This window comes from Saimiri boliviensis, chromosome 20 (assembly GCF_048565385.1).
Source record: "Saimiri boliviensis isolate mSaiBol1 chromosome 20, mSaiBol1.pri, whole genome shotgun sequence".
Taxonomy (NCBI): domain Eukaryota; kingdom Metazoa; phylum Chordata; class Mammalia; order Primates; family Cebidae; genus Saimiri; species Saimiri boliviensis.
Genome location: NC_133468.1, coordinates 6,401,573 through 6,426,113, shown reverse-complemented (window position 1 = coordinate 6,426,113; position 24,541 = coordinate 6,401,573). Strand labels below are relative to the sequence as shown.

Here is a 24,541-nt window from a genome sequence, read left to right as displayed (position 1 = left end):
AATTAACTGAGAGGTTAACTGCTTGTGGCCTGTATGTCTTTTTTTTTAAGACAGGGTCTCATTCTGTTGCTCAGGCTGGAGTGCAGTGGCATGATCATAGCTCATTACAGCCTCTACCTCCTTGGGCTCATGTGATCCTCCTATCTCAGCCTCCCAAGTACCTACTACTACAGGTGCATGCCACCATGCCCACCCTATACTTGGTTTCTAAGGATCAAGTCCTCACAGACCCTGTGTGTGTGTGAGTGGGATCGTGGTCACCATTTTCTTAGTGGATTGGTTTCTCCTCACTAGTAGAGAGAGCTATGATACTTCCATGCCCTGCAGTTCCGGCTGTGTGTGTGTGTCCTATCTGAGGCCCACTTTTCAGCCCTGTCTTGCAGCTCAAACTCCAGCCACAACTGTGGCCCCATGGCAGCTCAGAGGAGTCAGATTGGCTCAGGGGCTTTTCCTGCTTTGAGGCAGAGGGTGAGAAGGCTGTAGCTGGGCCCAGCTAACATTTCACCTGCTCCTTGGTCAAGAGGTGATATAGGCCGGGTGCGGTGGCTTATGCCTGTAATCCCAGCACTTTGGGAGGCCAAGGTGAGTGGATCACCTGAGATCAGGAGTTCGAGACCAGCTTGGCCAACATGGTGAAAGCCCGTCTCTACTAAAACTATAAAACAATTAGCCGGGCATGGTGGCAGGCACCTGTAATTCCAGCTGCTCAGGAGGCTGAGACAAGAGAATCACTTGAACATGGGAGTCAGAGATTGCAATGAGCCGAGATCGCACCACTGCACTCCAGCCTGAGCAACAGAGTGGGATTCTGTCTCCAAAAAAAAAAAAAAAAAAAAAAAAAGGTAATATAGTTGAGGTCAGACCAGGCTGAGTCATTTCCTGGGCCAGGAATATCTTATAGCACGGCCAGGAACAACACCAGGAAGCCTCACCTTCTTCCTGCTCAAAAAAGTCCACTTCTTGTCTCTAGTCCTGTGCTAAGCACTGCTCTGTCTTTTATCTCACGCCTGGCCTTTGAAGCAACTTTGGAGACCAAGATGATAGGAGATGGAAGTGGCTGAGCCAGGATTTGAACACAGGGCATGGTGTTTCTGAACAGGGGTAGCACTGGGATTCTTGTTGAGATGATTTGTCATTGGGTAGGACTGGCCTATGCATTTTAGGTGTTCACTATCCCTGGGCCTACCTCCCGAATGCCAGGGTGTCCCCAAATCATTGTGATAACCAAGAGCATCCCCTGTATTTCCAGTGGTCTCCTAGGGACCAGGAGGAAAGAGACCTGGGTAAGTCCACTTCAGATTCATCTATAAAAAGGGATAGTTATCCTTGTGGTTCGTTTAGCTGTCATGGCACGCAGCAGAGGTCAGTAAATATACTTCTCTCTTTTCCAGAGAAGGGTACTTTGTGGCTGCACTGCCTTTCTTGGCAGGAGACCTGAGGCCCCCCCAGTCCTTGAGACTCAGCTGTGAAGCAGGATGCTCCCCAGTGTTTCCGCTGGAACCTTGAACAAATCATTGATTCCTCTGCTGTCTCTGTGCTCAACCCTGGGTGCTTTGAGGACTCAGCAGACTCTAAATTTTGAAGCTTGCAGTTGACAAGTTTGCAGGTATTAGGATACAAGGTATGACACCGCAAGGGGGCAGCAGTGGGCCAAGAATGCCTCGTCCTGCCCAAAGGAGCAGGAGAGACCCCCTCAGAAGACTGGGTAAGAGAAGGGAAGACATTCTACCCCCAGGAGGATCTACCTGCCAACCACCTAGCATCATGGAACTGCCTATCAGATTCCATGCTCTGCCAGGCAAGTTTTGGAAAGACAAAGTAGAAGACAACCGATGCTCTCCCAAGCCTGCCACTATGTCCTGGCTGTGCATCCCTGGGCAGGTGACTACCCTCTCTGAGCCTCAGTTCTCCCCTATGTAAAATGGAAATAGTGACACCTATCACACAAGCCCTGGGCTTTCCAGGGCTGGTGAGGGGATCAAGTGGGGTTCCTGGATGGAGGGAGGAGGGAACTGTGAAGTGTAACGTGCAGTAGATTGTGAGGTTATGCTGGAACTCCAGAGGAGGTATGGACACCCAGTGACACCAGTCATCACAGAAGAGAAACACCACAGCTTTCCTATGACTGGCTTCCCTGTTGACCCAGACAACTGTCTGAGTGATGTGGCCTGCCACTTACTGCCAGTTCCCTAGGGAAACAGAGAAGGGGACTGGACATACCCCTCCTCCGTAGCCAGTGTATGGCTGAGCCTCTTCTGCTTAGCAAGGAGGCCATGTCACAGAAGTCTGAGGGGGACCATCCATACTGTGGCCCTCCTTAGGCCTCAGTCCTTGGACGCTCAGACACCATCAGCGTAATGCACCACCACCATCAGAGACACCATCACTGCAGGCCCATCTTGTCTAGGCCGCCCTGGATGTGCTTAGTTTTGTCATCTGTAAGAGGGTCCCTCTCTTAGGGCTGTAATAGGGACCAGCTGTGATGAGAGAAGTGGGAACACTCTGCAGGACTGTGGCCCTTGCTCGGTCTTAGAGTCAGGAAGAGGGAGGAAAATTGAGGGTGCTTGTGGGTAAGGGACTCGCCCTACATTCTTCGCATACTCTGTGCACTGGATCCTCAGGGAACCACAGTCGAGTGGTGAATAGTGCCCTCTCATTTCACAGTTGAGGTGGGGTTTGCATTTTTTCAGATGGCTGCAAGATTGATGATTCCACATTTTCTCCTTGAAATATGATGTTGATACTTTCCCATGGAGAGGTGGGGTTTATCTCTCCTCCCTCCACTCTTTCAGAAAGTGACAGCACATGACTTCTGAGACTTGGCCCTAAAAGGTGACACAGCTTCTATCCGGCTGACCTGGGACAGTCACTTTTAGAATCCAGCCACCATGTGGGAGGGAGCCTGGGTCAAGTGGAGAGGCCACAAATAGGTATTTGCCATCTAAGTCCTGGCTATAGGACCAGTAGCAACCACCACACGGGAGAGTTTGGGTGAGAAGCACCCACACTGAGCCCATTAACCCTAGGCTATACGAAAGAAATAGAAGTTATTATTATTATTATTATTATTATTATTTTTTTTTTTTGAGACGGAGTTTCGCTCTCGTTACCCAGGCTGGAGTGCAATGGCGCGATCTCGGCTCACCGCAACCTCCGCCTCCTGGGTTCAGGCAGTTCTCCTGCCTCAGCCTCCTGAGTAGCTGGGATTACAGGTACGCGCCGCCATGCCCAGCTAATGTTTTGTATTTTTAGTAGAGACGGGGTTTCACCATGTTGACCAGGATGGTCTCGATCTCTTGACCTCGTGATCCGCCCGCCTCGGCCTCCCAAAGTGCTGGGATTACAGGCGTGAGCCACCGCACCCGGCCTATTTTTTTTTAAGAGAGGAATTTCTCTGTGTTGCTCAGGCTGATCTTGAACTTCTGGGCTCAAGTGGTCCTCCTGCTTCAGCCTGCCCAGCACTTAGGACCACAGGGATGTATCACCATGCCTGTGGTGATACATTCTTTAGTTTTGGTAGAGATGGAGTCTTCCTATGCTGCCAGCCTGGTCTCAAACTCCTGGGCTCAAGTGATCCTCTCACCTTGCCTTCCCAAAGTACTGGGATTACAAGCACAAGCCACTGTGTCTGGCCAAAATGACCATTGTTTTAAGGCAACAAGTTTTGGAGAGATTTGTTGTGCAGTAGTCTGGTAACTGCAATAGAGGACCACACGGGCTCAGTTTGACAGTTAGAGACTCGCCAGAGGACTCCGTTGGTGTGTAGCAGGGCCAGGCTGTGAATCTGTGTCTTCTGAACTCCAAATCCCATCTTTGCCCTGACCCTGAACCTCCTTCTCTGTTTCTCGGATGGCCCTGACTCAGGGAGAGTCCCCTTTTCCTTCCCCACCCAGCAATAGCCAGGAATCCGCAGCCAGAGGTGCCCAGGGGTAGTCCGCAAGGACAGGCTCACCCAGACACACACTTGTGGTTTATTACACACAGTGATCTCCATCTACATGGAAATGGAAGGCGAGCAGCCAGGATGGAGCTGGTTGCTGGGAACACTTGCTGGAAGGGAAAAAGCTTCTTGTCAGAGCGTGGGTGGGTCTGGTGGCAGGCCCCCTGCTCAGGCCAGCTGGAAACCAGCCCTGAGGTTTGCTTTGCCTGCACAGCCCACGTAGAGTCATTTTTGGCCACAGTTCTGGGTAGGAGACTGGGGATCAGTGAGACTCAGACTCTGAGTGGGAGGACTGCCATGTCCCATCTTGTCCCTCTCTGGGTGATATGAAAACAGAGACAGGAAGTAGCAATCAGTCCCGCCTGGGCCCCTCCATCCCCGGCACTCAGCTAGCTCCCTGGAGCCGGGTCCACATCACAGCTATCACAGAGCTTGGCCACTACTTCTGGCCAGAGGACATGTATTCTCACGGCAGGCCGGCCTCCTGGAGCCTACCAAATGTGGTGGCAGCTAGACCCTCTTGGGGGATTTCCACTCACTGCTCTGTGGGTTCAGCTGCAAGTTCCAGGTGAGTCTTGTCCAGGGGCCAAGTCTTGTCCAACTGTAGAGGCAGCTGGTTGTGGCTGAGTTTGGACACTGGTAAGGCTGGTGGCAGCAGCAGCAGCCGTGATCCCAGCCCTGGGCCTTCTTGGATAGGGGGTGTCCTGGGGAATCCAGGGTTTTGGGGGGCAGGTTCTTGCAGGGCAGTACCACAGCTGAGAGTCTCTCCGTGAAGGCCCAGCCTAGCATCTTTCCAGCCTCGCCCTGGCCAGGTGCTTCTGCCTTTATCTCCTTCCCGGGAACGCCCAGGCCCGCGGGAGCCCCTCAGGTACACATCTCCCTGGTCTGCACTGTCCACTTCCCTGCAACTTCACAGGCCGAAGGCTCCGGGGCTGGCGGAGCATAGTCTCTAATGTTAACATGCCACAGGTAGTGCGTTCCACGAGAAAAGATCAATATATTACTGTTTTGTTTTTACAAAAATTAAAAATGTCCACACGGATCTGTACAGGTGTGAGCTGGGCCTGAGGGTCACTGGAAAGGGAGGAAGGGACTGAAGGTGATGAGGAGCCGAGAGGCCCCGCCCCCATCCAGGCCACCCACGCCGGCGACCCCTTTCCTGCTGGTTTCCTCAGGAACAGCTGCGGACCCCTTCTCTTTTCCCATGCCTCCCCCACTCCCTCTCAGTGGGCCAGTTTGGACAATATCCCAGGAGGCACTGATGGCTTTGCCTTGGCCAAGTGTGACCATGTGACCAACAGGGTGGGGTATACACCATCAGCCAGGACGATAGTCCCACACCTCCGCTGCAAGCTGGGAGAGTCAAAACCAGGGTCACGATGGCAAAGCTGGCTATTCGGTCACTGTGGGGTAAGCTGTAGACGCCCAGAGGTTTGAGTGACAGCACCCAGGCTCCAGGGTCCTCCCCATCCCCTTACCCTCCCCTGCCTCCCCCGCCTCCCCTGAGCCTGCCCTGGAGGCTCTTCCCTGCAAGGTACCTTATGCCAGCAGCCAGGCACAGGCAGCCCGTCCGGGCCCTAGAAAAGAAGAAAGTTTCAGTGACGGGGATGGGGCCTAAGGAGCTCCTCTATACCCCACATACCCTCCCTGGTCTGTAGGGAGGTGCGGGCCAGGGAGCTGCCATGTGAGGCTGCTGGGGGCCCACTGAGGCAGGGCCACAATGACCCCTCTGTCCACCTAGGTAGTGGGGTCATGGAGACATGATGGCCTCTCACTGAGCTTGTCCTGAGTGTGTTCCCTCTGTGCTTTGTGGAGACCACTGTGCAGCGGGCAGAAACCGAAGGGATGGGCGTTGTACCAGGCACGCACGGGCTGGCCTGGGTCCTGCCGAGAGCTGTGTGGCCTCCTGCCTGATGTGACAGTGACTCTGGCTCCCCTCCTGGGGCCTGTGAACTTTCAGGCCTCGGGCAGGAATGTCTTCTGGAGGGTTTTGAGGATGGCCCAGGAGTTGGCATCCTGCTCCAGCCTGTATCGGCCCTGGACGGGGCAGGCTCAGGTTGTTGGGGGTTGGGGCTGAGCGTGGGGCTGGGGCTGTCTAGCGGCACCTGTGGTACCCACTCAGCAGCCAGACATAAGCAGGGTCTGGGTTTCCTCAGGCAGCCTGGAGGGTGGGGAAACTGGAGAGGAACAAAGACTGACTCATCAGCTTGGCACCCCTGGGGGCGCTAGGGCACAAAACATGTCATTCTGTTCCAAAGCACTGGCACAGGCTTCACTGGAACATTCCCATGAGTACACCAGGGGACCAGGCTAGGGACCAAAGGGAAGGCAGGGAGGAGGGCAGACTGGAAAGGAAGGGCCAGGGCAGAGCCCAGGGCCCCAGCTGCCCAGAAGGCCCACCCAGCACACGGCACACGGCACACAGCAGGCCAGACTGCCTACCGCAGGGCATGGCCCACTGCCCCTCGAAGGGCCCCGCCAGCCTGGCGCCCCTCTCCGGCTTCCGCAGGTGGGATTCTCCTGTTTCAAAGGAGACAAGGGCTTACTGACTTGGAGGGGAGTCCCGGGCCACGGTCTGGAGCTGTGGGGCTGAGTCACCCTGTCCCTGCTGCCCCCGCCCTTCCTGCGCTCTGACTTCACTCTGTAAGTCCTTTACTCACTGACTTCTCAAAACTGTCTGGGGGCAGGGGTACCCCCTACTGCAGGATGGGGACACTGAGGAACAGAGCCCAAAGGTCTGGGAGGTGGTCTAGCTCTGGTGCCACTAGAGGTGGAGGCTGGCCTGCATCCCCTAGGAAGGTCCCCACCCTATTCCCATGACCAGGGTATGAATACCTGCGTAGCCAGGTAGGAATATCTGGCCAGTTTTGGTATGGAAACCCAGCTGTTTGGTTTTTCCTATCTTTTCTGAGCTCCACTGAAAGAGTACAACATGTAAACCCTACCCGCTTTCTAGAAAGGCCATGGTGGCTCACACCTGTCATCCCAGCACTCTGGGAGGCCAAGGTGGGATAATCACTTGAGCCCAGGAGTTCAAGACGAGCCTGGGCAACATCGCGAGACCCCATCTCTACAAAAATTAAAAATTAGCGGGGCATGGTAATGCATTCCTGTAGTTTTGGCTACTGGGGAGGCTGAGGCAGGAGGATCACTTGAGCCTGGGAGATCGAGGCCGCAGTGAGCTGTGACTGCACCACTGCCCTCCAGCCTGGGCGACAGAGTAAGAGTCTGTCTTTAAAAAGAAATAAAAGGAGTTGACTTTTGAATTGTAGTTCTTTCATGCACTGGGTACTGGGGCTGGTGGGCTCCCGAGGGCCACTGAGAGAGCAGGGAAGGAGGTAAAGGAAGGGTATGGGGGCAGGCAGAGGGGATGCGGGGAAGAGGGAGGCGCTGCCCCTGCCCAGAGAGACTCTTCTGGGCAGCCAGCCAGAGAGGTCAGAGTGGTCCCACCCTCTATGCTGGGGAAGCTGAGTTTCAGCCCAGCTTGACTTCCAGCCCAGCAGCAGTCAGACCCTGACTGTGGCCCCAGGTGGCCAGGGCGATGGGGCTGGACACTCACTGCCCCGCCCCCAGCTGCGTGCCCGTGCTGACTTCGCTTCCCTCTCCAGGGCACTGCTGATGGTACTGATGACTCCAGGTAAAGCCCTTCTGCTCATGGTCTGGCCCCTGTGGACCTCCAGCCCAAGTGGGTTTGACTCAAGCCAGGCCTGTCTTGGGGCTGAACAATGAGGGGCCAGGCCTCCATCTCTACAGAGGGGCTGGGTTCCCCGAGCCATGCCCACGGTTGGGGGCGGTCAGCAGCAATATTCCTGAGAGTGAGGAAGGCTGGTACGTGACCAGTGGGGCCTCTGGGACTTGCAACTGAGCTCTGAGGACAGGGAAGATGTTGGTCTGACCCTGGCTGGAGACCAAAAGGACCTAGCGTGGAGCCCTGCTCCAACACCTACCACAGGACACGGCTGGTCCAAGCCTGGCGGTCCCGGCTCGCCTTTCTGGCCCTTCACTCCTTTCCGGCCGGGGACTCCTCGCTCTCCCTGTGCAGGTGGGAAGATGGTGGTATTGGCCACAGCTGCCAGGCTCAGGTACCTCCAACATCTCTCCGAGAGAGGCACCTGCGGCCAGCCTCCCCCGGCCTCCCGCCCACCTGCCTGGCCGGCTTCTCGCTGCCTGATTCCCCTGGGCTTCCATTCCTACCTGCCTCCTTCCCCCTTTCCTCCTGCCCTAGCTCCCGTCCAGCTGCCCTTACCTTCTCTCCACGTTCACTCCGATCACCTTTCTCTCCTCGAGGTCCAGGGAAACCCTGACAAAAGGATTAGAGGCTAAATCTGAAAATGAGGCTGGAGGTTTGCCCCTCCGTTATCTGCTCGTCTCCGTTCCTCTCCCATCCACATGCCGACTTCCCACCCACCTCCCCGTGCATGTTTGTGGCACACGCTGGCCCGACCCCAGCTGTAGGTGATACACTGCCAGGTACAAGGCCGATGTAGGAAGAGCATGTATTTAGGATGCCAGCTGGGCTTGCTCCAAAGTAGTCCCTGGACACCAACAGTCTGGCAGAGCTGCTGGCAAGGGGTCTCTCACATCACAGATGCGGCTGGCCCCGGTCTAGGCTTGCTGGCGACAGAGGCCCCAGAAACCATGGAAGTTATGTCACTGTCTTTGAGGGAATGAGAAATGGTGACCTCTGTCCTGTGCTCCAGGCTCAGCTTCCTGTACACCCATCTGTCCATTCATCTATCTGTCCATCCATCCATCCCATGTGGCTAAACATCTACTAGGAGCTGGACTGGCTGGACACTGGGGACAGAGAATTGGATTTGTTATGGCTGGGCATGGTGGCTCACACCTGTAATCCCAGCACTTTGGGAGGCCGAGGCAGATTACTTGAGGTCAGGAGTTCAAGACCAGCCTGGCCAATATGGTGAAACCCTGGCTCTACTAAAAGGACAGAAATTAGCCAGGCTTGGTGGCTGGCACCTATAATCCCAGCTACTCAGAAGGCTGAGGCAGGAGTATCACCTGAACCCGAGAGGTGGAGGTTACAGTGAGCCGAGATTGCGCCACTGCCTCTGGCCTAGGGGACAGAAGCGAGACTCCATTTCAAAAAACAAAGAAACAAACAAAGTTAAAAAATAAAAAAAGAGAATTGGATTGGACATGTTTCCTTGTTCATGTGTAACGGGGAGGCAACAGAGTGCTGATGACAGTCAATGCCCAGTGACAGGGGTGTGAGATGGTGGGGTGGGGTTCTGGGAGGAAGGGCTGTTCTATTCCAGGTGGGGGTCAGAGGGAGCTTCTGCGTGCAGTCTCCATTACAGTTGAGCCTGGTGGAGTTGAGGAGGGGCTTGGGGTTTGCCAGGTAGAGCAGGTGGGCATGGTTTTGAGATGCTACCCTGAGCACCAGGCCTCCTAGAATGCAGCTGTGACCACATTCATGGTGGCATGGAGTCTCTTTAACTCCACCCCCAACTGGCCCCAGAACCTGCAGTGGGTTCAGCATTGTTCTCTCCCTTCGCATTGACGGAGGCCAGCCCTCCCAGTCAGAAACCCAGGCTACAGCTCTTCCTTTCCCTCGTCCACAGTTGCTCTCCCAGGTAATGTTCTCTTTTTAAAGTCTAGGGTGGACACCAGAGTCCTTGCAGCCCTGCATCTGTCCTATGTCCCTCAAAATAGCTACCTGCTCTTCCTGAGAACCTCCCTTCTCACAACCCATTGACTTCACCCCAGTCCATGATCTGACTCATCAGGGCACTGCATTCCTATGGTCAAGTGACGGTTCAGCCTTAACCTAACTGGGACCCATGAGAGCCCATGAGCCTTCCTGTAGAACACTGGAGTGAGGCAAATTTTCTTTCTTCTTGGTTTGGGCCTGGGAGGATGCTGGTGTGGAGCTGCTGGCTTTACCTCACCACCACGTAGAAATTGATTTCCACAGGGAAAGCAGACAAAATAGGGTGAAAGGCTGAGTTGTGTCGACACAGTTGAGCCCTGGATCCACGTGTTGAACCCCCAGACTTTTCAGTTATGAGTCATTTTAAGCCAGTTTAAACTGTTTAATATGTATGCTACCAGAACAGACTTGATATAATCAACCTGGGCTAAGACTTCCCTTCCTCTTCTTCTCAAATTACTGCTCTAGCTAAAGCCTCATGATCTCTCACCAGGATATTGCAACAGGCTCTTCACTCCTCTCTTCACTTCCTTGCTACAATGCATCATCCATCCATCCCTCCATCTATCCATCCATCCATCCATCCACTCATCCTCCAACATCTATCCATCCATTATCTATCCAAACATCCATCCATAATGGATATGGATGGATTGATTGATGGATGCATGGATGGAGGATTGAATGGATTCATCCTCCATCCATCATTCATCTTGCTTCCATTATCCATCCAACCACATATCCATCATCTGTTTATCATCCAGCCACCCACCATCCATTTATCTGTCATCCACTCATCCATCATCTGTCCATCTATTTATCCGTCCATCCATCCTGCATGCATTATGCATCTATCAATCCATCATCCTCCATCATCCGTCTACCGATGTATCCATCCATTGTCCACTCATCAACGATCCATTCATCTATCCATAAAAACACCTACTCTGGGTTGTGCACTAGATTTGCCAATGAGGACACAGGGGGAACCAGTCAGTTGCAGTCCCAGCCCTGGGGAAGGGGGGGGTCACACCTGAGTAGCCAGATCAGGTTACTACTACATGAGGGCAGAAGATACACACAAGAGGGACCCGATTACTCAAAGCAAATGATGAGTCACTTACATCTAGTCCTGGCTCCCCGGGTCTGCCCTGAGAAGAGACACAGAGTGGGTGACAGGGGTTAGGGAGGGGTGCTGGGAACACAGCTGCTTGGAAGTCCAGCCTTGTGGATGCCAGGTCTGGCCACAGAGAGGCAGGCAAGGAGACCTACCAACCGTGCAGGCATAGACAGAGGCCAGGATAGACCTGGCATCCACAGAGTGTAAACTGTGGCCCTGTGAAGTGCAGGGACCCAGTGAGGTACAGGTTTGGGCTCCCAGGGCTGAGCGACACCATGACCATGTGGCCATAGTTGGAGAGGGAGTTCCGAATAAGGCAGTTACCTTCTCTCCTTTGGTTCCTGGCAGCCCAATAAGGCCCGGTGGGCCGACTGGCCCCTGGATAGAAAAGGAATGAGTCAAGAGGCATGCTGGTTACAGGAATTAACACCTTCGGGACAAACAGGGCTCGTGACACTCACAGGCAGGCCGCTGGGGCCTCTCTCACCCGACGCGCCCTTCTCTCCCTTTGCTCCATCCGAGCCCTGGAGGCAAAGGAGGGAAATCAGTTAGGAGGAAGAGGTCAGACAGAGAGTAGGACAGGCAAGTTTGGAGACTGTGTGGGAGCTGGGGTGTGGGCAGAGGAGCAAATCCAGGTTCCGCCAGGCCTGACCCTGGCTTACCCCCCAGTGAGCATAATCAGGAAGAGCTCTGGCCATGCATGGACGGTGATCATGATCACACCCATTCCACAGATGAGGAAAGCAGGTGCAGAGATGGGCGGGGACGGGCCCAGCCACGCAGCAGAAGGCAGCAGAGTGGGGTCCCCGTCAGGCCTCTGCAGCAAGCCTTGGACCCTATCCCTGACAGCAGCTGCCTCTTTGAAACATGAACTGAGGAGGCCTTAAGAGAAAACAGAACCAGAAGCAGTGTATCTGGTGGGGCCGCATGCTCAGGCCTGGGATTCCATGACTCTGAATCCCACATCTGGCCTCTGAGCTGGGGAAGCAGAGATGTGCTCACCCTGGGGGTGGGGGGTGGTGTGACAAGGAGTGAGACCAGATGGCCCCCCATTCTGTGTCTGCCTCCCTGGGGCAGGGCATGTGGGCAGGCCACACGCGAAGATTTAGTGTAAGAGAAGGGAACACACTGTTATGTAATATACACCAAGCCCAGGACTTCGTGCTCAGCCTGTGGCAGCGGAGAGACAGATGCGTGTGGGGCAGGCTGGGATGGGGAGAGGCGGGGTTCCTTCCTCAGTGCAAGGAACTGGGAGGCACAGCGAAAGGAGAAGGGGACAAGCAGGAGAAACAGTGGGTGGTGGACCTGAGAAGGAAAGAGGGACAGACTGGGGTCCCAGGCAGAGGGAGAAAGTGGAGGAGAGAGCCCCAGGTGTGGAGCGGGGGCATTGGGGGGTTACGCCCTGGGGACTTGGGATGTTCAGGTGCTGGGAAGACTCAGGGACAGGCCCTTCACTTTGGTGAGGTTCTTGGAAACCGCCTGGGCGGTGAGTCTGAGGCCAGTGGGGAAATCTGCGTCCACTCACCTTGGGACCCTGGATTCCCTGGAGACCCTGCAGGAAGAGGAAGCAGATGAGAAGGCTGGCTCCGGACCCTCTCGCAGTGGCCACTTGCTGGCCCCTGGGGCCCCGTCCTGGGCTCTGCCCTCTGCCCATGTGCCCCTCCCTGAATGAAGAAGCCTGCTCTCTCCCGGGTCATGGCTCCAGGACCTAGCCCCCACCCCGCCTCTTGGTTTCCTGGCTACTTCAAGCCAAACCAAAACAAACCGTCCTTACCATGGGGCCTGGGGGGCCAGGGGGGCCAGGGGGCCCCGGCTCCACTATGAGCTGCGCCTAGGGAGGGTGAGAGACAGGTTAGTCACCCCCCACCTGTCACCCTCACCCGCCCGCACGCAAGCTCACTGCACACTGCTGGAGAGTCTCCTTCCTGCCCCCAGAGGGCACAGCCTGGTGAGTGGATGGGAGTTGGCCTGTGGGTTCTCAGAGGAGCCTTTCTCCCGTTACTCTTCCTCCCCTACTGCCCTGGGTTTGCTCAGGCCAGGTAGCCTTTTTGTCCCAAGGCTCAGGGTCCCCACCCAGCCTGGACTGGGTGCTGGGGGAAGCCCTGGCCCCTGCACACCCTTACCAGGCTCTCCTGTAGGCTGTCAGACGCTGACTCCCCTTTCTCCCCCTTGAGGCCGTCGGCACCCTGCAGGATGGCATGGCTTGTGAGTCCTTTGTGTCCAGCACCTGCGTCACCACCCATGGTGCTTAGCGACCTCCCTTCCTGCCCCCATGTGGCTTCTGGCAGTAGTCCTAAGTTAGCTGTTGCAACTGAAAAAAGTTTTCCTTAGATCCGTGTACCAGGCCCTGGGTGGTGAGCAGCGTGGGCTTTAGAGAGCACATGAGCAGCCGCGCGGATTGTTTTCCTGGGGTGCAGGAAGCAACCAGGGGCTCTGAAGCAAAGACCCCGGGTCAAACCCCAGCACCCGTCTAGCCCAGCGATCATCAGGGATGGACAGTGAATGTGTCCCAGTGGCGGTGTTACACCTGGCGGCTCTTCCAGTCGGGCCACAAAAGCAACAATAAAAATGATGAGGACCACAACAGTGGGTATTGCTGTGTGCCAACCACCACTGTCAGCCCAGCCACGCATGCCCTTGAGGGAGGGGTAAGATCACCCCCACGTTGGAGGTGAGGAAACCAAGGCCCCAGGAGGTTAGGTTGCTTGCCCAGGGTTCCAAAGTCAGCTAGGATGGAGCTGAATGCAAATTTGGGCAGCTTAGGTCAGAGAACAGTGGTATAACCATCTGGTCGATGCGCTTGCAAGGTCACACCTCCCGATTCTACCTGCCATCTGAGCCAGGTGGAAAGCCTTCCAGACAAGGAAGTAGATACCTGGAGAGAGGAGGGCAGCGCTGGCCTAGAGTCTAGAGTGTCCCCAGCAGGCTGGGCACTGAGACTGCAAGGACTGTTGGATGCCCCTGGCCCCCCCACAGCACAGGGGCCACGCAGTCGCCTCGGCTCCCACACAGGAGGCATAATGTGTGACCTAGCCCAGTCACATACCGGGAGGCCAGACAAGCCCATCTCGCCTGCTTTCCCTTTGAGTCCAGTTGGCCCTGGCTCTCCTGGGTCTCCTTTCTGTCCTTTGGGACCCTGAAAGCCACAGAAACAAGGGATTCATGGGGCTCAGCAGGGCCTCTCTCTTTCCCCACCCTAGCGGGTCCCCAGAGCTTAATCCATGGTAGGTCCCCACTGCCTCTTGGTGGGTCTCCACCTGCAGCCACGGTGGCTGAGAGCCTCAGCTGAATGCAGTGGGCAGGGGTGGGGGCGATGCCAATCCTGCCTCATTGCATCTGGGTGTGGACACCTCAAGGCAGGGGCCAGGGGCAGATGCGTGGAGCATGTGAGCCTGGAGCTGCCTCTCTGGGTGTGCTCGTGGGGCCAGGTCTGTGCTCACATCTTAGAAGCTAGTGGTGGGACCCCCCCACCCCCACAAACTCATCCAGCCACCGAATCCCTCCACTCAACCAATGACATGACGTCCAGGATGAGACACACACTACGGGCCCAGTGGGAAAGGCTTGCCCTTGAATATACCAAGTGACCCTATGAATATGCTCACGTCTGTGTAGGATATCACACACACACACACACACACACACACACACACACAGAGTCTGTCTGCCTCTCTCTCGAACTTCGGTAATACCTATGGTGTCAGTGATGCTCTTAGCATCCGTGGCTTTCCACTATATGCCAAGCACTGCACTGCGTGTTCTCCATACACGGGGTTACCCAGCCCTGCCAGAGAGTGAGCAGCTTGCCCAGGGTCTGAGGGCAGACCAGGGTTTGCACACAGGCAGCCTGGTGTGAGAATCCATGATTTTGGCCTCTCTCACATGTGGTCTTTCTCTAACTCTGTGCACACATGCATGTGTGCTTGCATGTACACATACACACACACACACACACACACACACACACACCCCCCAATACCAGGCGCTGGCATCACCAAGGAAATGAAAGGCTCAGAGACCTTCTCTCCATCGATTCCTGGGGCACCAGGCAATCCAAGCTCGCCCTGGAAGGGAACAGATGGCAAGAGGGGTTATGGCTTCCTTCCCTAGAGAGGTGTCAGCAGCCAGAGGGCCAGGGCACACTGTACACCCAGCCCAGGGTGGGGCTTTGCAGTTGGACCTCCCGGAAGGCACCCGGGGGGTCTGAGCACTGTGGCAGTACCCACCGCCTCCTCTCTGTTTCTTTAGCCCATCACAGGCAGATGTAACCCGTGGCTGTCACCTATAAGTTGGTATGTCATAGGAGCCAAGGCTCGAAGGGTAAGTGACTTGCTTCAGGCCACAGAGCCCAGGAACAAGGATGTCAGGACCAGATCTGCCTGACATCAAAGCTGTTGGCTCTTTTGAGACAAATGGGCAGGATGCAAACGGATGGCACAGGCCATAGGATGTGCACAGCGGCCTGTCTACCAGACTGGTGTGCTGTCACAAGGGCTGGGTTTTGAGTTATTTCCTTTTAGCTAGTGGATATTTAGAAAACACTACACCCAGTAGCAGCTAAATATACATTGAATTTGTGTGCATACGAAACAATCAACAAAACACTTGTAGTTTGACTCGAAAACATGTTTTAATACAGTAAAAAGATCAATGTTGTATTTAAAAAAAAAGTATGTTCTGGCCAGGCACGGTGGCTTACGCCTGTAATCCCAGCACTTTGGGAGGCCGAGGCAGGTGGATCACTTAAGGTCAGGAGTTTGAGACCAGCCTGGCCAACAAGGTGAAACCTCCTCTCTACTAAAAATACAAAAATTAGCTGGGTATAGTGGCACAGGCCTGTAATCTCAGATACTCGGGAGGCTGAGGCAGAAGAATTGTTTAAACCCAGGAGATGGAGGTTGCAGTGAGCTGAGAAGGCACCACGGCACTCCAGCCTGGGCAAAAGAGCCAGACAAAAAAAAAAAAAAAGTCTCTAACCACAGGACAATTAAATAAGAAATTAATAAGATATCTGGTCAGTTGGATACTATAAATATGAAAAAAGCTAAAAACAAACAAAAAAGCAAGATATCTGGAAAAATTCCCAAGTATTGTAAAATTAAATAACATATTTCTTTTTTTTTTTTTTGAGACGGAGTTTCGCTCTTGTTACCCAGGCTGGAGTGCAATGGCGCGATCTCGGCTCACCGCAACCTCTACCTCCTGGGTTCAGGCAATTCTCCTGCCTCAGCCTCCTGAATAGCTGGGATTACAGGCACGTGCCACCATGCCCAGCTAATTTTTTGTATTTTTATTAGAGACGGGGTTTCACCATGTTGACCAGGATGGTCTCGATCTCTTGACCTCGTTATCCGCCAGCCTCAGCCTCCCAAAGTGCTGGGATTACAGGCTTGAGCCACCGTGCCCGGCTTAAATAACATATTTCTAAATAATCCATGAATAAATCAAAAGAGAGATTAGCAATTATGTTGACCCGAATAAAAATAAAATTCAACATATCAAAGTTTGTAGGAGGCAACTAAAGCCGTGCTTAGAGAAAAATCTATAGCTTTTAAAAAAGTTTTTTTTTTTGAGACAGAGTTTCGCTCTTGTTACCCAGGCTGGAGTGCAATGGCGCGATCTCGGCTCACCGCAACCTCCGCCTCCTGGGTTCAGGCAATTCTCCTGCCTCAGCCTCCTGAGTAGCTGGGATTACAGGCACGTGCCACCATGCCCAGCTAATTTTTTGTATTTTTAGTAGAGACGGGGTTTCACCATGTTGACCAGGATGGTCTCGATCTCTTGACCTCGTGATCCACCCGCCTCGGCCTCCCAAAGTGCTGGGATTACAGGCTTGAGCCACCGTGCCCGGCCCTTAAAAAAGTTTTAGAATCGGCGGGTACACGGGCAGGGCTGTCACACGGGTATAGCGCACGATGCTGAGGTTTTTGCTTCTAATGATCCTGTCACCCAAGTGGTGAACACAGCACCTGTGAGGTTGTTTTTCAACCCTCGCCTTCCGCCATCCGCCCTTTTGGAATCCCCAGTGTTTATTATTATCTTTGTGTCTGTGTGTACCCAACGTTTAGCTGCCATTTTTAAGTGAGAAAATGCAGTATTTTTCTTTTCTTTTTTCTTTTTTTTTTGAGATGGAGTTTCACTTTTGTTGCCCAGGCTGGAGTGCATTGGCAGAATCTTGGCTTATTGCAACCTCTGCCTCCCAAGTTCAAGCGATTCTCTTGCCTCAGCCTCTTGCATAGCTAGGATTACAGGTGCCCACTGCCATGCCCGGCTAATTTTTTTATTTTTAGTAGCGATGGAGTTTCACCATGTTGGTCAGGTTGGTCTCAAACTCCTGACTTCAGGTGATCCACCATCCTGACCTCCCAGAGTGCTGGGATTACAGGTGTGAGCCACTGTATCCAGCCGGTTTTATTTTCTGTATTAATTCACTTAGGATAATGGCCTCCAGCTACATCCATGTGGTTGTAAAGGACATGATTTCGTTCCTTTTTACAGCTGCATGATTTTCCAGTTTAAAGGGAGGAATGAGGCTTCCCAGGCAGCTCTCCCAGAGTAGAAAGGCGCAGGAAGAAGGCACTCAGCCTGGGAGCCCAGCCCCTTTCTCTGAGCCCTTAGAAGCCAGGACAAGACACCAGGAGGGAAGTGGAGGAGGGTCACAGAGCAGACAGGAGCGGGGAGGTGGGTCCTGGAGACAAATGCTTGGGGGACCGCATAGCTGCATCTGCACTGACCTTGGCTCCAGGGATCCCTGGTGGCCCTGGGGGCCCCTGTGGCCCGGGAGGCCCCTGTGTGTGAAAATGAAGCCAGTCGGTGGTTATGCAGGACCTCCCCTCACTGCCCACCCAGCTCCCCACCTGGAACCAAGTCCCTGTCCAGCTGAGCTGAGCAGGGGCAGGGTCCTCTGGGACTGCTTCTTCCCCAGTCAAAGGCCACACTGTGCATGGCTTCATCTGGCCTCTCGGTTGTGGGGGAGGCCAGGAGATGGCACCCAGCATTTGACAAGAAACCAGTGTCTGTGGCCATGAAGGGCCCTCTGCCCTTAGAGCCAGTCTCCCCAATACAGATTTCTTCACGATGCTCCCCTGCTCAAGATCTTACATTGGCTCCCAATTGCCTCTTGAAGCAAGCTTAAATCCCCTGCGAGCATTCAAGCCTGCCAAGAATGACTTCCCCAGTGGTGGCCCGGCACCACCCTCTCTGACTCCTATGAGCTCTCTGACGCTCTGGCTCCACCACCTGCCATCTGCTGGCCTGGGGAGCTCCTCAGTCTCACAGGTCTGACCCCAATCCCAAACTTCTGTCCCGACCCAGGCTTTCTGCAGGCTGCCTGCCACCAGGGCTCAGCTTGCCCCTGCTCAGCCTCTGCACGCTCCTGCCCTCTCTTCCTAAAAACTGCACCCTGCGCAGCCCCTGACGACAAGTTCTAGGTCTCTCCCCTCCCGCCTCCCCATGCTGCCCGCTTCTCGGTGTCCCATTAAGATGTCCCTGGCCCCCATCTCATCCACCCTCCTCCAGGCCCAGGGCTTCTCTGCCTAGGGGCCCCTGGCTGCCTGCTCCACCCACCCCAACACTTGCTTCATTCGCTGTCCATACCGGTCCCCAGGTAGCCTTCCCCTAATATGTTTTTATTTTTTTTTAATTATTTTTTTATTTTTTATTATCATTATTTTTTGAGACGGAGTCTTGCTCTGTTGTCAGGCTGGAGTGCAGTGGTGTAATCTCGGCTCATTGCAACCTCTGCCTCCTGGGTTCAAGTGCTTCTCCTGCCTCAGCCTCTGGAGTAGGTGGGATTGCAGGCGCACACCACCACACCCAGCTAATTTTTGTATCTCTATTAGAGATGGGGTTTCACCATGTTGGCCAAGATGGTCTCGATCTCTTGACCTCATGATCTGCCTGCCTTGGCCTCCCACAGTGCTGGGATTACAGGAGTCAGCCACCACTCTCAGCCTTATTTTTATTTTTTAACATCATCCCCTGCATGGACTATGGCTGGCTGCTGCCCATCAAATCGAGTCAACATCTCAGTCTGGTATCCAAAGTCCATCTCTGGCTGGGCATGGTGACTCACACCTGTAATCCCAGCACTTTGGGAGGCCAAGGCGGGTAGATCACTTGAGATCAGGAGTCTGAGACCCGCCTGGCCAACATGGTGAAGACTGTCTCTACTAAAAATAAGAAAATTAGCTGGGTGTGGTGGTGCATGCCTGTAGTCCCAGCTACTTGGGGGCTGAGGCAGAATTACTTGAACCCAAGGAGGAGTAGGTTGCAGTGAGCCGAGATCATGCCCAGCCTGGGTGGTAAGAGTGAAACTCCGTCTCAAAAACAAAAACCAAACAAAGGCCATCCCCCAACTTCCTGCACTCATAGGGCTTCTCCCATAAGGCTGGGTCAGCCTGGGACACACCATGCATGTGCCTGCCCTTTGGGCCATGCCACGCCACACACCACACCACACCATGCAGGCCTGGGGTGGGTGCCACAGTTACTGTCAACTTGTACTTCTGCAGGGCCTGTGGGAGATAACTGGGAATGATGCTTAGGTAGGGCCAAGGGGCCGCTGCCCAGTCTGGTCTCTGGTGACCACTCCTTCCTTACTCACTTCCCTTTCGGGGTACCCACGAGCAGCTGGCACCTAGTGCCTCTCTCCACTGGTGGTAAGTCCCAAGTTTACCAGCAACTGGGCTCGGAGGTCACACATCTCCCAAGACTCCAAAGCAGGGCTTGCCACTCTCATCCTCCCCATGACATCATTAGAAGACCTAGTTCTCTAGCCAGTGTCCTCTGGGAAGGTCCCAGGAGACACTGCTGGGACCAGACCCCAGGAAATGCTTTGCCTCTTGCCCTGAGCAGGGAGCTTCCTTTTTTGACTTGGCCTCTGGGGAGCTCAGGGCCACATGAGCCGTATTCACCGTGCCTCTCTGATGCAGTCTCAACACAGCCCTGGTTTCCACATTGGGCACCTGATAACTTTGGGGTCTCTGTGCTAAGCTGCCTCTAGTCCCTTGTGTCAAAAAATGCAGGATTACTCACAAAGGGAGTGATTATTCCCTAAGGAAAAGAACATCTAAGGGACAGCCTGGTCCCACCAGGAACACTACCTTGAGGGCATCCAAGATTCTGCCATCATAGTCGATCACCACTGTGTCTCCCTGCTCTCCCTTGAGGCCTGGGGCGCCCTGAGGCAGGAAGAAGAATAAGAATTTCAGGGAAGACCTAAGTTAGGGGGTGAAGTGGCAGCTGTCCCTGCATCATACCCAGAGAGGAAGCCATGGGAGAAACTTGTCACCCAGGCCACACACACGCTCCTCCCCAGTGTGGATCCCAGCAAGGGAGGGAAGGGGAGGCAGGCCCTGGGGCCAGCTGAGGGACCTGTTTCCGCCTGGTTTGGGGGCAGCTGTAATTGCCTCCATGTGGGCATTCAGACCTGATCCCTGCGTTCTCAGGGGAAACTAGAAAGCCTGATTTTGAACATGAGTGATTTTTTTTCTTTGAGACAGAGTCTCGCTGTTTTGCCAGGCACCAGGCCAGAGTGCAATGGCGCGATCTCGGCTCACTGCAACTTCTGCCTCCCGGCTTCAAGCAATTCTCTTGCCTCAGCCTCCCGAGTAGCTGGGACTACAGGCATGCGCTACCACACCCGGCTAATTTTTGTTATTTTAGTAGAGATGCAGTTTCACTATGTTGGTCAGGATGGTCTCGATCTCTTTACCTTGTGATCCACCCGCCTTGGCCTCCCAAAGTGCTGGGATTACAGGCATGCCACCATGCCCGCCCAGAAAGCCTGATTTTGATGTAACGTTCTTCAGATTTTTAAATGTTGGCAACAAACAGAAAAACCCCAAAGCCTCCAAACCACAAAGACATGAGCAGGCTGGATCTGGCCCCGGTGCCTCCATTTCCCAGCCTCTGGCAAAGGCTGCACACACCATGCACCCATAGCCTATTCCTGCCTGGGTATAGGCGCATGTTAGCAGGCCCGTGCCCATGCTGCACGTTTACACTGCAGACTCACTGCACGCTCATGCTGCACACTCACACTGCACGCTCACACTGCACACTCACTGCAGGCTCACACTGCACGCTCACACTGCAGGCTTGCACTGTACTGCACACTCCCACTGCATGCCCACTGCATGCTCACACTGCACACTCACACTGCATGCATGGCCGCTGGCCCGTCCTTCCATTGTGAACCTCACTTCCCCACCCAGGCTGCTTTTTGCTGGGAGCACTTTGGTTCAGGCCCAAGCCAACCCCTTGTGTAGGGTAGAGACCTTTGCCTGGGCCTCATTTGCAGGCCCTCCTGGTCACAGCCTGCCCACAACTGCCTGACTCACTGGTGGTCTAATCCAACCCTCTCCAGCTCCCCACCACCTGCACAGCCAGGCAGGGGCTCAGATCCTTTTTTTTGGAGGAAGAAGTCAGCTTCTGGGGGCATGAGGGGACACACAGCTGAGGCTAGGATCCCGGATGCCACCCTAAAGGTAAGGCATGTTGATAGGGGCTGGTCACAAAAGATCTGGAGTGGGCTGGAGTGCTGTGCTCCTGTGGGCAGGGACAAACCTCCCTGTGGGGTAGGAAAAGGCAAGGCCCCGCCCACCGTGGTAGGATCAGGCGTAGGACAACAGAGGACCCTGTGTCTGAATATATAAAGGAGTTTAGATGGGCATGTGCTCATGAGGGGACCGAGAGAGATCTGGCTTCATAATAGCAAGTTAGGACTCTTATTTTTATACCTCATTTGAGCATTTTACGCAAAAAAGCATTTATTATGAATTTCCAAAAATCACTAATAAATTATTTAAAAAAGTAAAATACTCCCAGTTCCTGTAGCTCCAGGGTCCTCTGGGGTCTCTGTGGGGACAGGGACTTCTGAAGCTACGGAACCCCTAGATCCCATCCCTGAGGCCTTGCCTGAGAGGTGGTGGCTTACCCGGGGCCCTGCAGCTCCGTCCGCACCTCGGTGGCCAGGCTCCCCCTGTGGAGACACAAGGTTGCAGCCAGAGGTGCAGGTGTGAAGGCAAAACACACCCTCCATGACCCTGCCTCCGGTCCCTCATCCCAGGAGGGCCCAGGGCCCAAGTGCTAGAGCCCTAAGAGCCGAATGTATGAGAACAACACCCCACGAATGGGGCTCCTAGAGGGGCCTCCGAGATCCTCTCTGACATCGCTTTGTATAGGATCGAGTATATGGGACATGCTGGTGTCCAGGAGCCTGAGGCTACATGGTGAGCTGGCCACAAAGCTGGTTCCCAGTGGAGGCCTTGCCACTCACCCAGATTCACCACTGCTGCCCCCATACCAGCTTCTGACAGCGCTGAAGGAGACCCCAGGTTAGGCCCTCCTGGGACTCCCCACTTAAAATGGCAAATTAGAGGTGAAACCACATCTCCCACTCCTGACTGGGTGACGGTCTGAGCGGGGCCCGCAGGCGCCAGCTCAGAGCAGCAAGCTCTCACGTCACCTTTGGTCCTGGGGCACCGTCCACGCCATTCTCTCCCTGAGGCCCCATGCTCCCTGGCTCACCCTGAAATAGAAACAGTTGCAATGAGAGCATGTGGTGGGGGGAGCTTGGGGCTGCCTGGAGCCCTGCGATCAGGCCTCCTGGCGAATGTTCCTCAGTCCGTGGTGGGGTTGGCAGATGGACCGCACGGCTCTCCCCAGCCCAGAGGATTCAGGACCACGGCCACCACCTTCTGGTGTGGGTCTTGGCACGTACTTGGGGCAGCTCAGGGGCTCAAGGGACATTTTGGAGATTGGCTGGCCAGGATTTGGTGGCCATTGCGAGGGGTTGGGGGAGCAAGGCGTGAGGATGATACCCAGTTCCTGGCTTGGAGACAGGGCAGAGTGAGGCCCCCTGAGATGGAAACAAGAGGGTCTGAGGTGAGGGAGGCACGTGGCCCGGGTGAGATGCCAGGCCTGCTGTGGGGTGGGGCTGGGGCCTTCCTCTGCCTCTCTCTGGCCTGTGCCAGGCAGTGGCCCAGAGCCCCACTGGTGCCAAAGATCCAGGGTAGGGGCTTCACCAGGCAGATGGGAAGCATGGGAGGTGGGGCAGGGGGCTGCGAGGGGAGGGGCAGATATTCACCTTGGGCCCTGGTGGTCCGGGGAGTCCTCGTGGTCCAGGCTGGCTTGGTGTCCCGTCATCACCCTGAGGAGAGGACAGCTGGGGCTTGCGGGCCAGACCCTCAGGTGGCCAGTGGGCCCCTCCGTCCTCTGGACTTCCTAACACACCAGTCTGCTCCTGGCACCTGCACTGGCACACTGTACCAGGCAGCTCCTCCCTACCCTCCTTGCTCCTCCAGAGCAGAGGTGGGGTAGGGACCCATCTGCGTGTGTCCCCTGTCCCCACCAGCCCAGGGTCGGTCCAGGGCAAGCCTCAACAGGCATTTGCAGAAAGAACGGCTGGACAGTGAATGAGCAGACATTCATCCACTCATTCTCCGTGTGGGCCAGGCAGCTGAGGTCCCTGCTCAGGCAGAGTCAGAGCAGGCCGAGGGAAAAGAAATGTTCAAATCAATACAAAGTTGCCTGGCACAGTGGCCCATGCCTTACTCCCAGCGCTCTGGTAGGCCGAGGTGGGAAGACTGGTTGAGCCTAGGAGTTTGAGGCTGCAGTGCACCATGATAGCACCCGTGAATAGCCACGACACGCCAACCTGGGCAACAGAACAAGACTCCATCTCTACAAAAACCAGAAAATAACAAAGTAGCTGGGCATGGCGGCGCATGCCTGTAGTCCCAGCTATTTGAGAGGCTGAGGTGAGAGGACTGCCTGAGGCCGCAGGGAGCTGTGACTGTGCCACTGCATCCATCACAGCTTGAGTGAGATCCTGTCCTAAAACGTATATACACATCAGATAAGAGCAGAGGATGGCATGACGGAGAGGGGCTGCAGGGAGGGCTTGTTTCAGCAGGTGGCCAGGGAAAGTCTCCTGGAAGACGGAAGAGGTTTTTTTTGGTTTTTGAGACAGGGTCTCGCTGTGTTATCCAGGCTGGAGTGCAGTGGCACAATCATAGCTTACTGTAGCCTTGACTTCCGGGATCAATCGATCCTCCCACCTCAGCCTTCCAAGTAGCTGAGACTACAGATGCATGCCACTGCACCTGGCAAATTTTTTTGATTTTTAGTAGAGATGAGGTCTTGCTGTATTGTCTAGGCTGGTCTTCTTTTTTTTGGAGATGAGTCTCACCCTGTCACCCAGCAGGTTGGAGTGCAGTGGCTCGATCTTGGCTCACTGCAACCTCCACCTCCCGGGTTCAAGTGATTCTCCTGCCTCAGCCTCCAGGGTAGCTGGGCTTACAGGTGCTCACCACCATGCCTGGCTTACTTATTTCCTTATTTTTTGTAAATATGGGGTTTTGCCATATTGGCTAGGCTGGTCTTGAACTCCTGATCTCAAGTGATCCTTCTGCCTTGGCCTCCCAAAGTGCTGGGATTGCAGGGGTGAGCCAGTGCGCCTGCTGGCCTTGGGGGAGGGTTTTACTGAGACCTGGATGAGGTGAGTGAGGAGGCTGGCCCAGGAGAAAAGGCCGGGGAAGATCATGCTCATTCAGTGGTTTCAAGCTTGAGCTCACAGCAGCGGCACCAGCAACTGGTCAAACAAACTCCAGCCCCACCCCAGTCTCTGATTCCTGGCGCCCACCCCGGACCACACTTTGAGAACTAATGCCCCCAGCCCTGAAGTGGGCATGAATTCGATGTGTTTGAGGAGGGGAAATAATGAGTGAATAAATGAATGAATAAAATGAATTCTGGCCTCACAGAGAGCAAGGACAGGGCAGCCACCTGCAGTGAGGGCCCAGGT

The 24,541-nt window shown here is 54.8% G+C and overlaps 1 protein-coding gene across 1 annotated transcript in view; it reads right to left on the bottom strand.

Moving 5' to 3' along the window:
* Positions 1–3,955: 3,955 nt before the first annotated feature.
* The window catches only part of COL23A1 (collagen type XXIII alpha 1 chain), a 337,961-nt gene continuing 317,375 nt past the window's right edge, over positions 3,956–24,541 (bottom strand). Inside the window, exons 13-29 of the mRNA XM_074390323.1 lie at positions 22,823–22,885; positions 22,202–22,264; positions 21,671–21,715; positions 19,836–19,913; positions 17,466–17,519; positions 14,751–14,795; positions 13,778–13,867; positions 12,855–12,917; positions 12,506–12,562; positions 12,257–12,283; positions 11,193–11,255; positions 11,056–11,109; positions 10,736–10,762; positions 8,187–8,240; positions 7,888–7,974; positions 5,479–5,517; positions 3,956–5,014 (exon numbers count right to left, since the gene is read on the bottom strand). Of these exons, the coding sequence (XP_074246424.1) occupies positions 5,012–5,014; positions 5,479–5,517; positions 7,888–7,974; positions 8,187–8,240; positions 10,736–10,762; positions 11,056–11,109; positions 11,193–11,255; positions 12,257–12,283; positions 12,506–12,562; positions 12,855–12,917; positions 13,778–13,867; positions 14,751–14,795; positions 17,466–17,519; positions 19,836–19,913; positions 21,671–21,715; positions 22,202–22,264; positions 22,823–22,885 (912 nt within the window). The 3' untranslated portion in view covers positions 3,956–5,011. The remainder of the gene's footprint in view (positions 5,015–5,478; positions 5,518–7,887; positions 7,975–8,186; positions 8,241–10,735; positions 10,763–11,055; positions 11,110–11,192; positions 11,256–12,256; positions 12,284–12,505; positions 12,563–12,854; positions 12,918–13,777; positions 13,868–14,750; positions 14,796–17,465; positions 17,520–19,835; positions 19,914–21,670; positions 21,716–22,201; positions 22,265–22,822; positions 22,886–24,541) is intronic.